This window comes from Sus scrofa, chromosome 9 (assembly GCF_054392235.1).
Source record: "Sus scrofa isolate SSC_HxYL_T2T_F1_AM1 chromosome 9, Sscrofa_HxYL_maternal_Yorkshire_Landrace_v2.0, whole genome shotgun sequence".
Taxonomy (NCBI): Eukaryota; Metazoa; Chordata; class Mammalia; order Artiodactyla; family Suidae; genus Sus; species Sus scrofa.
The window spans coordinates 85,771,959-85,789,131 of NC_139391.1; the positions used below are offsets into that span (position 1 = coordinate 85,771,959).

General features: G+C 36.7%; 1 protein-coding gene across 8 annotated transcripts in view; it reads right to left on the reverse strand.

Annotated features, from left to right (window-relative positions):
* The window catches only part of THSD7A (thrombospondin type 1 domain containing 7A), a 446,288-nt gene that overhangs the window by 32,751 nt on the left and 396,364 nt on the right, over positions 1-17,173 (reverse strand). For 7 of the 8 annotated variants that reach the window (XM_084977147.1, XM_084977145.1, XM_084977146.1 and 4 more), the window contains 2 exons: positions 7,184-7,362; positions 2,700-2,833 (listed from right to left, as the gene is read on the reverse strand). In XM_084977147.1, coding sequence (XP_084833273.1) covers positions 2,700-2,833; positions 7,184-7,362 — 313 coding nt within the window. Of the gene's footprint in view, positions 1-2,699; positions 4,378-7,183; positions 7,363-17,173 lie in introns of all 8 variants that reach the window. The other variant, XR_014815883.1, reaches the window with a different exon arrangement.

Below are 17,173 nucleotides of genomic sequence, written 5' to 3' on the forward strand. Positions count from 1 at the left end.
ATTCATTTTAGGAAAATTAGAAGAAATAATAAAAACTTACTTCATTCTATTAGATATAACGACTTTTAAGACTATTTATTTATTTACTTATTTATTTTTTAAGGCTGCAGCTGTGGCATATGGAAGTTCCGAGGCCAGAGGTTGAATCAGAGCTGCAGCTGCTGTTCTGCACCACAGCCACAGCAATCTGGATCCTCTGAGCTGCACGTGCAACCTACAATGCAGCTTGTGGCAATGCTGGATCCTTAACCAACTGAGTGAGGCCAGGGATCAAACCTGCATTCTCACAGAGACAATGTCGGGTCTTTAACCTGCTGAGTCATGACAGGAACTCCCCACGCTACTATATCTAAACCTATATTTCATTAAACAGGAGCAAACTTTACCTGCTACTACCATTAGGAAAAACATCAACAATACATTATAAACATCTTTTCCATGTTATTGCTTTTCCAAGATATAATTTTTAATGGCTACATTTGAATTCCATCATTTGAATGTGCGACAATTGATTAAAATTCTTGTTAGCATTTAGATTGTAAGTTTTCTTTATTTGATTTGGTATTAATGATATTTTTATCACTGTAGAATACAGAATAAATATTTGAATCAAGTTTTGATCCCAAAGGAAGGCACTTTAAGTTTCTATGCTCTCTTCAAATTCCTGGCTTTTCTCCTTTCTATAGGAGAAGGGATTATGCTCTGAGAATATTGAAATATACTAGAAAACAATGTAGAACCAAGTTGGAGGACAGGGATGGGGCTAGAGACCCACCACAGCTGTGACAATAAGGAAGTTTACTGTCTTGAGAGAATTCAAAAGCAACAGAAGAAATAACTAAATCTGTCTGGATTTTATTATCATTATGTGCTGGCAATTCTAGAAAAGTTACAGTGAAAAAATATTCCTTTCCACCAGGGCAAACCATTACTATCACTCAGTCACACCATCATTAAAGAGAAGGAATGAGGTCAGATATTTGGAAACCTGTTCTCCTATAGACTAATCTGTCCTGAAATGTCACCCAAAGCTTGCATCTAAAGGGACATTTGTCCATAATTAGCAGAGGATAAGGTTTATGAAGTGTAGTACTCAATCAGGAAAGAAACATTACAAGATCAGAGATTCCAATCAATACTGATCTCTTTTGTTCTATTTGCATTAAAAATGTTTACTGAAAAAATTAATTGACCTGAAAAGTTACTTTAAGATTTGTTTGGAAACATTGAGACTATCTGCAAAGCAAAGTGAAGCAACATATATACACAGATAACTGAAGGGAAAGGCAAATGAACAGCAGTTCTTTATTGTAATTTTTAGTAGCAAAACCCACAACCTGATCAACTTTTTAATATAAGAAAACTATTTTTAAATTTTAAAGAGAAATTTTAAATTTGGAAGAAGCCTGGTAAAAAAATAGAATCTTTGTCTTTTTCTTCCCTGTTTCTCTATCATCTCATTCTCCACCCTCCATCCCATCCACCTTTTAAAATTCCTCAGAAAAATAACTTTAAAGTTCAGACTGGCTTTGAAAAAAGAAATAGAGATTATTTTTATCAGAGGCTGAGTTTTCCAGTGTGCCAAGGTTTTAGGATACAAACGTTACTTTGTTTTACTTTTGTGTTGAGAGTAAGAAGTAGACTCAAATTCTGGAAAAGTTAGGTCATGAGTGAGGCTGAGATTCTTCAGAGCAGGAGCTGTCGCATTTTGGATGTTTTTATATTTGTCTTAATTGTGCGTCACTCAGCAGCATTAGAAGGAACTGGTATGAAGAGTGACAAGAAACTTGAGTTTGAATTCAACTCCGTCACTTCAGTGATGTGTCTTCTCAGTACATGACCTACTACTTCTGAATCTACTTTGTAAAGTGGAGAAAATAAAATCTCCCAGACTTGTTTCCCAAGTTCTAGACCCTTGAGGGACATATGCAGGGAACATTTAATGAATATCACACTTTTATGAGGTTTTCTGGAATTTCTATGAATATGACATGGTCTCAGTTTGGAGAAACTTACAGAATTTAATAAAGATGACAGATGCGTACATGGCATCTTTGAAAACAGTGATGGATATGTGGGGTAATACAGAACAAGACTGCTCAGTAGAACTTTCTATGGCAACAGGAATACAGTGCTTTCTCATAGAATAGCCACCAGCCACCTCTGGCTGTTGAGCCCTCAGACTGTGTCTAGTGTGACTGAGGAAATACATTTTATTTCACTTTAATGAGTTTAAATTTAAAGTGAAATAGCCGCATGTGGCTAGTGGATACCCTACTGGGCAGTGTGGCCACAAAGAATAATGGGTGGCACCAGCCAGCTGGGGGTTTTAGGGAAGGTTTCCAGGGGCAGATGAGAGTATTCAAAAGGTAGCCAGGGTGATATGAAGAGTTTATAAAAGAGTATTACTAAAATACATTTAGTAACATAGTTAACCTTCAAGAAAAAAGTTATTGGGGTTGGAAAATCTGCGTTCATTCAATGTCACCCTTTATGAGCACCTCAAAACCACACTTCCGAAAATCCAAAGGCCAAGGATGCTAAACTGCTGCTGGAAGCTTTTAGAACCTTCCATGAACACAGCCAGACTCCCTAAAAAGAAAACTGGAGATTGGGAGGAGGGCAAGCTCATGTTGCCGTATGTGAAACTGGGAGGTGGCTATGCCTTTGCTTCTCTGTGTAACCAGGCTGGGCCTTACCTCACTTTGCGGGTTTGCACGCCCTCTCCGCAGTTGTCCCGCATGTTCACGAAGGTCACCTTGCAAACACTCCATGGCTCTGTGACCCATATGTACTGGTTGCAGTCACTGTGGCAAGGAACGACCTCGTACACCTGAAACACACACAGTACTCAATGACCTGACCCCGACAAGGGCGAGTGGGAACACTGCACATCACTGTAGTTAAGATTTTTTTTTTGTTTAGCTACTCTCAGGCCTCTCCTTTACTATTTATTATTCTAAAATAGGCAGAGAGAAAATCTCTTGAGCGCCCTAGCGGTGAAGGGCAGGGCTTGCCGTGCTGTGCTGGTTCTACTGCTCCTCTGTCCCACTGCAGCTGTAGATCTGACCTCACAGACCATTTCAGACACATTCCACACTTTCCTGGACTGACCCTTACCACACGGTCTCGTAATTTCCTGGGCCATACTTCCTGTTCATAGTTTTGTGTGTCTTTAATACTTAGGCCAGGGTGCTAACATGTCAGGCATTCTACAGAGATTTGTTGAATAAGAGGAGTTAATAAATTAAGTAAGCATACAAAAAGAGCTGTTTTCAAATAAATATAATTTGGCCTCTTTTCTAAATAAGTATGTGTACCAATTAAGAATTTTTATTTATTGTGTTTTATATGTGAAGCTAAAAGATAAATCAAATCAAATAAAACCATCTTAAAACTAACTAAACTTCAGTCATTTAGGGCTTGGAAGCAAGGTCTGAAACTGGCCTCATACTGTAGAGCTAAAGCCCAAAGCAGTGAGGGCCACAGGGAACAAAATGAATTGTCTGTGCTCTGGTCCCCACAAAGGCTTGCAGCCCCAGATTTGGGTGGGGTGGTTGGTTTCAGGATTTTTTTTTATTTTTATTTTTTGGTTCCTAATGCTCTTCTCTTAATGAGAAAGAATGACTAAATAAATGAACTAATTAGACCACAATCCACTGCAACAGAGCTGACGCCATCTTTAAAGAAAAATGTCATTTTAAAGAAAAAATCACTTCAAAATCTATGATAATTCAACTCTATTTCCTATTTCACAAACACAATAATACATTCATGCTTTATATACTACTTAATTCCAGATAATATAGATTTAAGTAGTCCTTTTGGGTAAATTTTAGTGGACTAAATACCAAAGTAAAGTGAATAAAGTTGACCTATTCTACATAGGAATAAAAACTATGTACTGTTGGAGTAAGAATCTGTAATTATTGCAGTAAGAATCACCTTCACATCTGATGCTGTATTAAAAGAGGACTAAATACTATTTTAGTATTTAATAGAACATAACCCTCCAACTTGTGGGGAAGGGAAAAACTGAGGGGAAAATACCATCTTTCCTTCACCTCCCTCCCTCTGAGTAGCAGGAGACCATTAACAGGAGGTGTCAATGCCTTTTCCAGGCTGCTAGAGTAAAGCTTGTTCTCCCCATTCTTGTACCTCAGGACCTGATGTTAAAATGAGAAAACACATGTAACATGCTAGGGAAAAAAGGGGAACGGCTGCAGAAGAAAAATTTTATGGAAAATATGATGATTTTCCCTATAAGAGATAAAGGAAAGAGCAGGAAAGGAAATACATTCTCTGATGTCCGGAGTGAAAAAGAAAACAAAGAGCACTCTGTGATGAACCATGAGGTTTAAAAGTTCTTACCTGGGCCTGGAGTAGCATTCAGCAGGCATGAAGAAAAGGGAGAGAAAGACAAGTAAAACATGTCAGTATATTTGGTGCAAAGAACTCATGTACTAAGTTGCAAATATCATCCATATATAAAAGATTTCTTTTTGGTAAATGATTAGAACATTTTTCTTAGACCTTGAAAGAGAAAAGCCAACTCCTTATTATTGTTTAAAACTGTGATACACAAATGAATATTGCAAACAGCATAGCCAAGAAAAGAATCAGATAGGAAGGATGAAGAAAGTATTAGAAAACGGAGAAGACTTCAATACATGTATCATGGGGAATTGATAAATGACTGCAAATATCTTGTGGTTCAAAGTGTGAATGGACTGGAGTTCCTGTTGTGGATCAGTGGGATAAGAACCTGACTAATATCCATGAGAATGTGGGTTTGGTCCCTGGCCTCACTCAGTGGGTTAAGGATCAAGTGTTGTAGTAAGCTGCAGCCTAGGTCTCAGATGTGGCTTGGATCTGGTGTGGCTGTGGCATAGGCCAGCAGCTTCAGCTCCATTCGATACCTAGCCTGGGAACTTACCCATGCCATGAGTGTGGCAATAAAATAAATAAAATAAAATAAAATAAAATAAAATAAAATAAAAAACAAATTGTGAATGGATTATCTATAGATTGATTGGCTGACTGATGAATATGTTGATCTTAATCAATCCATCCACCTATATTTCTTAGGAAATAAGAATCTGCTTCCTCAATTGGAAAAATGGGACCTTAGAGATCATTTTCAAGGCAAAGTACCACCAATTATTTATCAAGGAACATATAATTTCAGTACAAATTAATATGATTTATAATTTTCAACAAACATTACACAAACCTTAGCAAACAATCTGAACTTTTGCAAATTCACTATTTAAAAAATGCTGAGGCAAACATAGCTTGTTATATTAAATGTTGCCTGGTTGTACACACACATACACATACTAAAGGTATGAAAATGTGTAGAATTTATTTGAATCATGGATAAAAATTTATTAAAATTTGAATTTACTATTGGAGGAGTTCCCATTGTGACTCAGCAGTAACGAATCCAACTAGTATCCATGAGGACTCGGGTTTGATCCCTGGCTTCACTCAGTGGGTAAGGATCTGGCGTTGCCAGAAGCTGTGGTGTAGGCTGTAGACGCAGCTCGGATCCCACTGTGACTGTGGCTGTGGTGTAAGGCAGCAGCTGCAGATCTGATTGGACCCCAGCCTGGGAAATTCCATATGCTGTGGGTGTGGCCCTAAAAAGACAAAAAACTTCACTATCAGAAATTCAAAAGTTCAAAGCTTGTAGAAAAAAAATTTTTTTATACTATAAACATTATATTTCAGTTATTCTGTTTCATCAGGGTCATGCATTTTCTTTGGAAATATGTACTAGGACAGAGAAACTTGATTACCAGTAGATGGCAGCAGTACAGTATATTAGTCACCTTTAGTTGCATTTAAGGGCAAGTTCATTAACTTTAGTGAGGGGGTGGGTATCAGCATTCTTTCAGAGTACTTTCTATGCAATTTAATTCTCCACTTTCTTGGTCCTTAATCCTTTTACTGAAAAGTTGTTTTAATTTTCTCTATAGTTTACTTTTATTGTGATGAATAAATTTAGGTTAATATGGGAAGGCAAGTACATATACTTGCTTACCCATATATATTTAGGTAAGCAGTGTGTTTAGAGATTAAAATTAGACAATCTAGGTGTGTATGAAATACATCTACGTATTTAAGGCTGGTTCACATAATGACTAAGTTCATCTGTGACTTAAATTTAATTACACATGTTTACATCTACACATACTGTAACAGTTCAGTGTTTGTTAATTCACATGTAGGCCAAACATGATAATAATTGTCTAATGCCTCTCAGATTATATTAAATTAGTCACTATTCCCTCTATTAGACTTTTTACTTTTTGTTTCCAATGGAACACAAGTAACAACTATGAATAGCAGCTAACAAAGTTTGCATCCAAAGTCAGGGAAAGTTCCAAATAAGATTGAAAACGCCAATGAACAAATTGATAGATAACACCTTTATGTTTTGTTTTTCTTTATTATTATTATTATTTGCTTTTTAGGGCTGCACCCTTGGCATATGGAGGTTCCCAGGCCAGGGGTCAAATTGGAGCTAGAGCTGCCAGCCTATGCCACGGCCACAGCAACCCAGGATCTGAGCCGCGTCTGCAACCTACACCACAGCTCACAGAAATGCCGGATCCTTAACTCACTAAGTGAGGCCAGGGATTGAACCCACATCCTCATGGATCCTAGTTGGGTTCAGTAACCACTGAGCCACGACAGGAACTTCTCTTAATATATTTTATATCAAACAAATTTAAACACATGTCATGGATATATTTCCCTATTTTAGACCCAAATCCATATACTTTGATTTTAATTTATAAGAGTTGGTAATTGAGATGTCTTATCTAAGTCTCTAGGGGATCTATAAGAGTGAGACAATCCTGCTCTCATCACACAGATTACTGCATAATATATAATAGATTAAACACCTTGATATTATTTCAAAGGTAGATTTCATTTTTATTTCCAGTGAGTTCTATTAATATGCATATGCATACATATGAATGTACTAAATCTCTTGAGAATACAAGATCATCTATCTGACTTGGGATTTTAATAATTTACTCAGGCACTCTAGAAATAAAATGGGTCAAATTTTCTTATTTGGGGCTATTATTTATTCTTCATTTTTGGATTAAAATATAGATCATTGTGCATCTAGAAGATACTTTAAAATACCCCCAATGGTAGAAAATACCTGGTTTACATGGTCCAGCTTGGGGCACGGCCTTCCTCCATTATAGGGTTTTTCACGCAGCCATTTAGACCGAACCTTCACGCCACTCCCGCAGGACTTACTGCAGCGAGACCAATTGGACCACTCACTGAGTTTGCAGTCTGAGGGGCAGGGGATGATGCACGCCTCTTCAATATAACCTGAGTGGAGGAAAATGAGACAGGAGCCATCTCCTTCATATGTCATGTGTCTACTTCATTCTAGCTCATTTAGAAGGTCCAAGTTGACTTGACAGTAACATGCAAATGCAGAGATGTCTCCGTCATTAGGGACTCAAATTAAATTCTGCAGGAATATGACACATACATAAGGCAACTCTGTTAAAATAACAGCTGAGCAGCTGCCACATGATCTGCTTAGGATTCATGCTCACCATATTTCAACATTTTGGACTTTCTGACAGCTCGTGTTTAATTGACAATAACACGTCTGCTGCCATATCATTCTCAGTCTGCCAGAATGATACATTAAAAAAACTGTAACAGTTTTCTATAAAATCCTATCTGTTAATGTCACACAAGTTCAAGTGTCTTGAGTCCAGACACTTTCTTTCAAGAAGAAAGCCAGACCCTCTCAATCAATATTCAAAAGGAACCATTTAACTTAGCACCTTATGTTTCCCCTTCATTGAAAATCAAGTCTGATGAAGGAAAATGAAGGATGTTAAACAAATAATGCCTCATATTTTTATAGTGCAGTCAATTTCAAAACACCTTCACCTCTTGTATTCATTTGATTCTCTTAAAAATATTACAAATGAATTGGGCATGTATTGATGTTCTATTGGGCAGACAAGAAAACAAATGCAGGAAAATAATTGACAAGTGCAAGGTCACACAGTAAGAGATGGGGATAGGTTTTCTGAGGTCTAGTCCAGGACTCATTCCATCAAATCACATAATTAACTTAAGAGTCTACAGATTTGTTTTGAGAAATGGGAGCATTTTCCTTGACCAGTCCCTCACTACCAATTTGGCATTTCATAGCACCAATTTATCATTATTGTTCTCAAGGCAAATATGTGGAAAAAGTAAGACTCCTCTGGTCAAGAGTCAAATGCTGTCCTCTGTAATACTCTGACTGTGGAGAGAGGTTGGCTTTTTGTTTGTTTTTTTGGTTTTTTTGGCTGCATACACGTCACATGGCATATGAAAGTTCCCAGGCCAGGGATCGAACCCGTGCCATGGTCTTGACCGGTTCCACAGCTGCGGTAATGCTGGATCCTTAACCTGCTCTACCACAAGGGAATTTCATGGAGAGAGACTGTTTGTGATACAAGAAAATACTCTGCTCTTATCATTTTAGATCAACATCATAGTTTGATTTTTGAAAATAATTATAATGTAAACAATTTATCCTGGGACTCTAGGTAGATTTAAAAAAATTTTTTGAGACTAATTTATAGGCCATAAAATTCAGCTCATGTTTCAGTTTTTAATATAGTCTAACTTATGCAACTATCACCACCATCTAATTTCAGAACATTTCATTTCCACAGAAAGAAACCTTATACCTCTTAGCATTCACTTCCTGTTTTCCCCTCCCCTACTCCCTAGCAACTAATCTAATTTATAGTTCTAAGAATTTACCTGTTCTGAACATTTTATAAAACAAAATTAAACATTATATATTATGATTGGCTTTTCACTTAATATAATATTTTCAGGGTTCTTCTATGTTGTAGCATGTATTAATACTTCATTCCTTTTTTTAAACTAAATATTCCATTGTATGGATATATCATGTTTTGTTTATTCATTCATCAGTTGATGGATATTTTACTTGTTTCCACATTTTTTAGAATATGAATCATGCTATGAATATTTGCGTACAATTTTCTGTATGGACAAGTTTTCAGTTCTCTTGGGTATATATCTAGAAGTGGGATTGGTGAAACATACAGCAACTCTATATTTAACTTTCCTGAAAGTGCCAAATGATTTTCCAAAGTGATTGTACCAGTTCACACCACTACTGGAAAAGTATAAGTCTTCCAATCTCCACATTTGTTAAAACTTGTTAAAAAGTTGTTGTTGCTGTTGTTTTTGATTCTTGTTTTCCCAATACAATTTTTTCCTACTGGGGTTAATAGATACAACAAAAGTTTTAAGTATTAATGAAGTCCAATTTATCTATTTTTACATTGATTTGAAATCAGAAAGTGTGAATCCTCCTACTTTGTTCTTCTTTTTCAAGACAGTTTTGGTTCTTTTGAGTCTCCTGCATTTCCATATGTATCTTACACCAGCTAGTCAATTTTTACCCCAAAGGGCAGCTAAGATTTTGAAAGGAAATTGTGTTGAATAGTTTGATCAATTTGGGAGTATTGAAATTGTAACAGTTCAGGAGTTCCCGTCGTGGCGCAGTGGTTAACGAATCCGACTAGGAACCATGAGGTTGCGGGTTTGGTCCCTGCCCTTGCTCAGTGGGTTAACGATCCGGCGTTGCCGTGAGCTGTGGTGTAGGTTGCAGACGCGGCTCGGATCCTGCGTTGCTGTGGCTCTGGCATAGGCCGGTGGCTACAGCTCCGATCGACCCCTAGCCTAGGAACCTCCATATGCCATGAGAGCGGCCCAAAGAAATAGCAACAACAACAACAACAACAAAATAAAAAAAAAAAGAAATTGTAACAGTTCAGGTACATGGAATTTCTTTTCATTTATTTTGGTCTTTAATTTCTTTCAATGATGTAGTTTTTAGTGTAACTCTTGGACTTCTTAAATTTATTGAGTATTTTATTCTTTTTTTTATAGATAGGTTTAAAAGAGAACAAACATTGGTTTCTTTCCTTATGGGCAAAATTAAGACCACCTAAAAATTAATATGACTAATTTATTTTATTTTATTTTTTTGTCTTTTTGCTATTTCTTTGGGCCACTCCCGTGGGATATGGAGGTTCCCCGGCTAGGGGTCAAATCAGAGCTGTAGCCACCGGCCTATGCCAGAGCCACAGCAACTCGGGATCCGAGCCATGTCTGCAACCTACACCACAGCTCACGGCAACCCTGGATTGTTAACCCACTGACCAAGGGCAGGGACCGAACCCGCAACCTCATGGTTCCTAGTCGGATTCGTTAACCACTGCGCCACGACGGGAATTCCTGACTAATTTAATATAGAAGTATGTGCCCAGTATTGAGATACTGTTAAAAAGTTACCCCACAAAAAAAACAAAACAAAAAAATGAAATGCCATTTGCAGCAACATGGATGGACCTAAACATTATCATACTAAGTGGTGTAAGTCAGATAAAGACAAATATTATATGAGATTCCTAATATGTCATAGCTAATAAAAATGATACAGAAGAAGTTATTCGCAAAACAGAAAGAGACTCAAAGATTTCAAAACCAAACTTATGGTTACCAAAGGGGAAATGTTGTGGGGAGGGATGGATTAGGAGGTTAGAACTGGCATACATATACTACTATATACAAAAATCAATCAATTTTAAGGACCTACTATATAGGTTAGGAAGATCTATTCAGTGCTCGTGATAGTCTATATGGGGAAAGAATCTAAAAGAGAATGGATATATATGTATATGTAGGGCTGACTCACTTTGCTGTACACCCCAAACTAACAGAACATTGTAAGTTACCTATATTCACAGACTTTTGGCTGCCTAGGGGAGAGGGAGGAAGTGGGAGGGATCAGGAGTTTGGGGTTATCGCATGCAACTTGGAATGGATTTACAATGAGATCCTGCTGAGTAGCATTGAGAACTATGTCTAGATACTTATATTGCAACAGAACAAAGGGTGGAAAAAAAATGTATACATGTAAATGTAACTTGGTCCCCATGCTGTACAGTGGAAAATAAATAAATAAATAAATAAATAAATAAAATGTAAGCAACTTCAAAAAAAATTTATTTTATAAAGTTAGCCAATTTACTATATAGTATTTAGCCTTGCTTTATAAATTACCTGGCACATATCTTAAAAGTACAGGTCTCTGGCAACCCCAGACATTATGTCATACTTCACTTGGGATAGTGTCTGATTTTTTGGAATTAATTAATTTTCTTGTGTTTATTCAGCACTCCTTTTTTTTAATTGAAAATTTTCTTATCAAGGTAATTGTAGATTCGCATATAATTGCAAGAAATAACAGACAGGTCCTTTCTATACTTTTCTCTGTTCCCTACAATGGTAACCATAGTATAATTTCAACCTAGATAGTGAGATGGACACAATCCATTGCGTTTACTCAAGTTTCATTACATTTACTTGTACCCATTTGTGTGTGTGTGTGACTAAAATTAGGCAACTCTGTTGTAAGACACAGGAAGAACCAGTAAAATCTGTGTGAGAAGTAGATTTATGGCATATTTTTCTATATATTCTATATTTTTGTCAAAGATACACATCACCTGTTCTAAACTTATTGTAGTCTCCATACATGAAAGCACATCTTTCAAAAGTGTAAAGTTCACTGAACAGCACTCTAGAACTCTTTTTTGTGTTGCCTTCCAGTCACTACCTCTTCTCACACGAGGAGCTACTATCCTGATTTCTCACAGTCTAGAACTGTTTTACTTTTAAAAAATGTTATGTCAATGGAACCATAGAGCATATACCCATGTGTGCTGGCCTCATTCACTTTACCTTGTGGTGTGAGATTCTTACATATTGCTGCATGTTGCTGAAAATCATTCATTCTAATTGATTATGGTTTATTAATTCATTCTACCATTAGTGAGTATTTGGTTATTTTTCAATGTCAAGGTATTATCAATCATACTGCTATGAATATTCTAGAACATGTCTTTTGGGAAACTTATGTATACATTTATACATTTCTTTTAGGCATATTCCTAAGAGTGAATCAGGTGTCTCAGAGGATATACATATTATATCAGCAATTTTTTTTCTTTTCTTTTCTTTTTTTTTTTTTAGGGCCGCATTTGTGGCATATGGAGGTTCCCTGGCTAGGGGTCGAATTGGAGCTAGAGCTGCCAGCCTATGCCACAGCCACAGCAAACCAGGATCTGAGCCGTGTCTGTGACCTATACCACAGCTCACAGCAATGCTGGATCCTTAACCCACTGAGTGAGGCCAGGGATGGAACCAACATCCTCATGGATACTAGTTGGGTTTGTTACCACTGAGCCATGATGGAAACTCCCTATATCAGCAAATTTTAAGTAAAGTATAAAAGGATTTTTTTTTTTTTAAGATAGGATCATGAATTTGGTATGAAGTGCAAGATGCAGTGAAAGAGTTCTTGAAAGTGCGAATAAGCTTCCGAGAGTTTTCAAGGGGGCAGGTATGCCAATGGGGCTGTGAAACAGTGAAGGTAGAAAAAAGATGCTAATGTTAAGGTTTGAATATACTTCTGATATTGAAGAAGACTTTTGGAGTATTGATAATAATCCAGAGGAGAATCCAAAAAATAAGTGAAAAAATACTTTCTAATAGTGTTTACCAAAATTTTGAAAAGCATAACTATTTTTCAAACAAATTGTGCCGTGACCTACTTAAACCTTATACTCTGACTTTAATTATGGTTTGAGGTAAGGAAACAAGCCCACCTCACTATTTTGAGTTAAAATATGCTTCAAATCACATTCCCCTTTTCAATCAGCACAGACAATAAATGAATTTATCTAAAATAGAGTGAGATAGTTAAAAATGAAGTCTGATAGGGCCAAGACCAGTAATAATTTGTATTTCATAGTTTAATAAATAGAATCAAACTATAAAAATATCTAAAGTCATTTCCAAATCAATGCCATCTTTGGCCCAACTGTTTAATGTTGTAAAAGTACAATGAATTAAGTAAAAATCCCAACTATTTCCAAATACTATCACTGGCTTTTGTAAAAGGACACCAGTATTTCAAAGGTAGTGAGTTACTGAAATATTTCAAGAAGAATTACATTTTTCCATCTTGCTAAACATCAATATTTCTGCAAAAGTAAACCTCTAACCTTCTGTTACTCAGTAATTGCAGTTGAAATTGGAATCACATGATCTTTCTTGTTACTCCTTCAGAGAGTAACAGTTAAATGAAAAGTCTTTCCATTTTATCTGTTGAAGTACTGTGGCAATGGTTAAATAGATCATGTCTGTCTTCAGACTAATTCACATTGTACTACTAAGTAAGCAGATATAAAATTTTTATGTTTGATCTTCTGATAGAGTATTCCAGAAAACATCTTTCAAATAAAAATCTATTAAACTGTTGAAAGAGACAAATTAGACACTAAGATAAAGACAAAACTGCAAAAGAGTATAATGCTTAGTCTTCCATTTTAATTTTCTAATGTGTTACAGCATTCAATAATTGCCTGTCATGTTTATCTAGTACAAATTAAAATCCTTAACGTTACTAGTGAACTGCTAGATAAGCATTCCCCTGCCTTCTCTGCTAAGATCATTTCTGAGGGCAATTAACGCCAAACAATCATGGGGGATAAAAAGACAAAAACATTTGAAGTATTTTAAGGCTAAATAAACTGCTGGCATCTTGTAGCAATTTATGGTTCCTGAGGAATGCTGGAATAAAATAAGTGACTTCACAATTAGGGTGTTAAAACTTTCAGTAGCTCAACACTGAATATGACACATGGGAAAATTGAACTGCTGACTTCTGATTGTATTTTTTGTATCTGCATCTGTTGTGATGGCTGCTTTCAAGTTGAAATGCATACAAAACACTAGCAGGCTTTAGGAGGCAACCAGAAAACATATTGCCTTTGAGATATATCCAATCATCTCATTCAGGTGAATTATGAATGTGCAGATAAAGTAGCTTTCAACAACCTTCACAATTACTATATTGTGCTGTTGAGAGGCACACTGCTGATAGATTAAGGAATTCATTTTGAAAGCACCTGGAAAATATTGGTTAGTTCTGATTTACAGCTGTGTAAATGAGCAACTCTGGCACTCTATCTGAAACATCTGGATTAATTTCAAAAGTGACCTGAAAAATCTCTTCTACTTAAACATGTGTTATATGCACATGACTGCAATTGTGAATGAGAACATTTAGCTGGAACTTTATCTATTGTGGTCCCTGTGGATTTGAAAATATTGAAAAAGTCATTTAAAAATATGTTATACATGTATGACTGGGTCACTTTGCTGTATAGCAGAAACTGACACAACATTGTAAATCAACTATGCTCTAATAAATTTTTCTTTTTTTTTTCTTTCTCTCTTTTTTAGGGCCGCATCTGTGGCATATAGAGGTTCCCAGGCTAGGGGGCCAATCGGAGCTGTAGCCGCTGGCCTACGCCAGAGCCACAGCAATGTGGGATCCGAGCCGCGTCTGCAATCTACACCACAGCTCATGGCAACGCCAGATCCTTGACCCACTGAGCAAGGCCAGAGATTGAACCTGCATCCTCATGGATGCCAGTCAGGTTCATTAACCGCTGAGCCACAACAGGAACTCCTCTAATAAAATTAAAAAAAAAAAATAAAAATATGTTCAAAAATGAACAGAATATCCTTTTGAATTTTTTCTTAGGAACTGATAACTTGAAAAGCTGGGAAAACTAAACTTCTATATACATATCCAAATTCCTATAATCAGCTGTTCTACCCAAATTCATTATATTCAATGTATGAAAAGTTATGAATCAACATTGGGCAATTAAAATTTTCACAGTGAAGTGTTCAGGTAAAATTATGTAACTGCAGTGAGATGCTATTTTATTTTTATTTGTTTTATACACATATGAAGGCATATTTCTTCATATCTGCTAGGTATGTCTAGATTGTCTCAGACAATTTCAACATCACTTTTAATTGCTGTAGGATTTTATAGCTGCTGTTATTCCAGTACTAGGTACGTACCCAGTGAGTAGGCACATTTAGATTCAGGTAGTGCATCTATGTATAAGTTCACCACCAAGGCCATTTCTTATAGCAAACTTTAAAACTCTGATGTATAATCAAGACTTTGGCTGGTCTTTTCCCTTGATCCCTGACAGGCAGCCTCTAAGCCCTGAAATTTCCTGAGTGGTTGGAGTATCTTTGTTATTCATGGTGGGCTTCTTGGACTACATGTGAATTTATGCTAAGATGTCTAAGAAAGAGGAGAATGATCATACCACAAAGACCAACTATGTGTTTAAAAGGGTGGGGCTTTAAGCCACTTGATATCCTCCCAACCACTGGGGAGGGCAAAGTGAGTTTAACCCTGCAGTCAATGTTCAATCACTTAGGCCCTTCCCCCTCCTCCCCAACTATGGACACAAAAACTCAGGCTGGTAAAGCATATCCATGAACCAAGAGGGTGACATCTGCTGGCTCTGTGGGGAGACAACATAGACCTCTTGTATTCAGGATCCTCTCAGGCCTCATCTATGTGTCTCTTCAATTGACTGGTTGTGATTTTTATTCTTTCGCTACAATAAAGCTGTTAAGTACAGTGCTTTCCTGAGTTCTCTGAATTGTTTCAGTGAGTTATTGTATCTAAGGGAATTGTGGGAATCCCCAAATCTGTGGCCAGCTTGTCAGAAGTAAGGCTGACCTGAGGACCCTGGGAGGCAGCTAGTGTCTGAGGTGACAGCAGTCCTTCAGAGGACTAGGCCCTTAACCTGTGAAGTCTGGCCTAAGTCCAGGTAGTTAGGAACATAACTGTGTTCCACTTTCAGATGTACATTTTATTAAAAAAGGAATATACATATTCATGCAAGAACCCATATCTGCAGTTTACTTATTCCACCAAAAATTAAAATGAAAACTTTGGGAATAATTATGTACATAAGGCATTTATGGACTTTCTTCCCAAATTTAAATTTTCTAATTTTAACTAATACTGCACTAAAATCAGAAAAAAAGGTATAAAACCCCATGAAAATAGGGCTTTGTCAGCAATATAAATAATAGGACTTTCACTCCAAGAATTAAGCTCATGATCCCTATCAAACCCTGTGAGTATCTGCATGATCCACTGAAGTAATCTTAAACTTTAAATGTGTAAGAGAACCCCCTGGGGATCTTGTCAGAATATAGATTTTGACTTAGCAGGTGTGCAGTATGGACTGAATTTTTAGCATTTCCAAGGCTTCTCCTGTGATGTCTATGCTGCTGGTCTGTAGATGGCATTCTGAGCAACCAGGGTTTAAATCCCAATTGGCAAATGACAACCCAGGCTGGCAGCCTGTTTCTGTATATAAAGTTTATTGGAACACAACTGTGCCATTCACTCACATATTTTCTATGGCTACTTTCATTCTCTAACTGCAGAGTTGGGCAGTTATTACAGAGACCTTTTTGGCCTGGAGAACCTGAACTATCTGCTATTTGGCCCTTTAGGAAAACCTTTGGTAACAAGTAATTTAACCTAATAGTTGAATTCTTGAATTTCCTCAGGGTCTCTCCATGTTGGCAACAATTTGCAGGTATCAACAGCAATAGATTACTTTTAGGTGATAGGAGAGCTATGTATATTAAGCAGTGTGGGCTCAGGAAGGACAGTCATATCAGATAGGTCTTTTGCTTACTTGAAATGAACAGATGATAAAACATCACAAAACAGATTGAGTTCAATTTTAGAATATCTATTGATAATGCGTTATGGCTTAAACTCCCTGTGAGGAAGAGCATAGCCAAATTTGCTAAGTAAAGATTAACAAGATGTGTCTAGAAGGAATTGTGAAACTCAAAGAGTTCAAGACTTGAGCATCTGACATTTTTACACTTTATCTAGTTCACCTTCAAAGTATCCCTTATAGATAAATCCAACAGAAATATTATTCCTTATTTTCTCAAGGAAAGATGAGTGTATACAAAGAGGATTAAATAAACATTTCAAACTCCCAATTAAAGCTGTAAACATAGGTTGGGAAGAGCAAGTTGCCACAATCACTAATATAAACCAAGAAATCAAGGAATCAGGCAATTCTGAATAGTAAGCTTTCAATGGGAATAAAGAGACTTTGTGATATTGATATTATTGGACTAATTCTGATACTGATATTACTGGGTA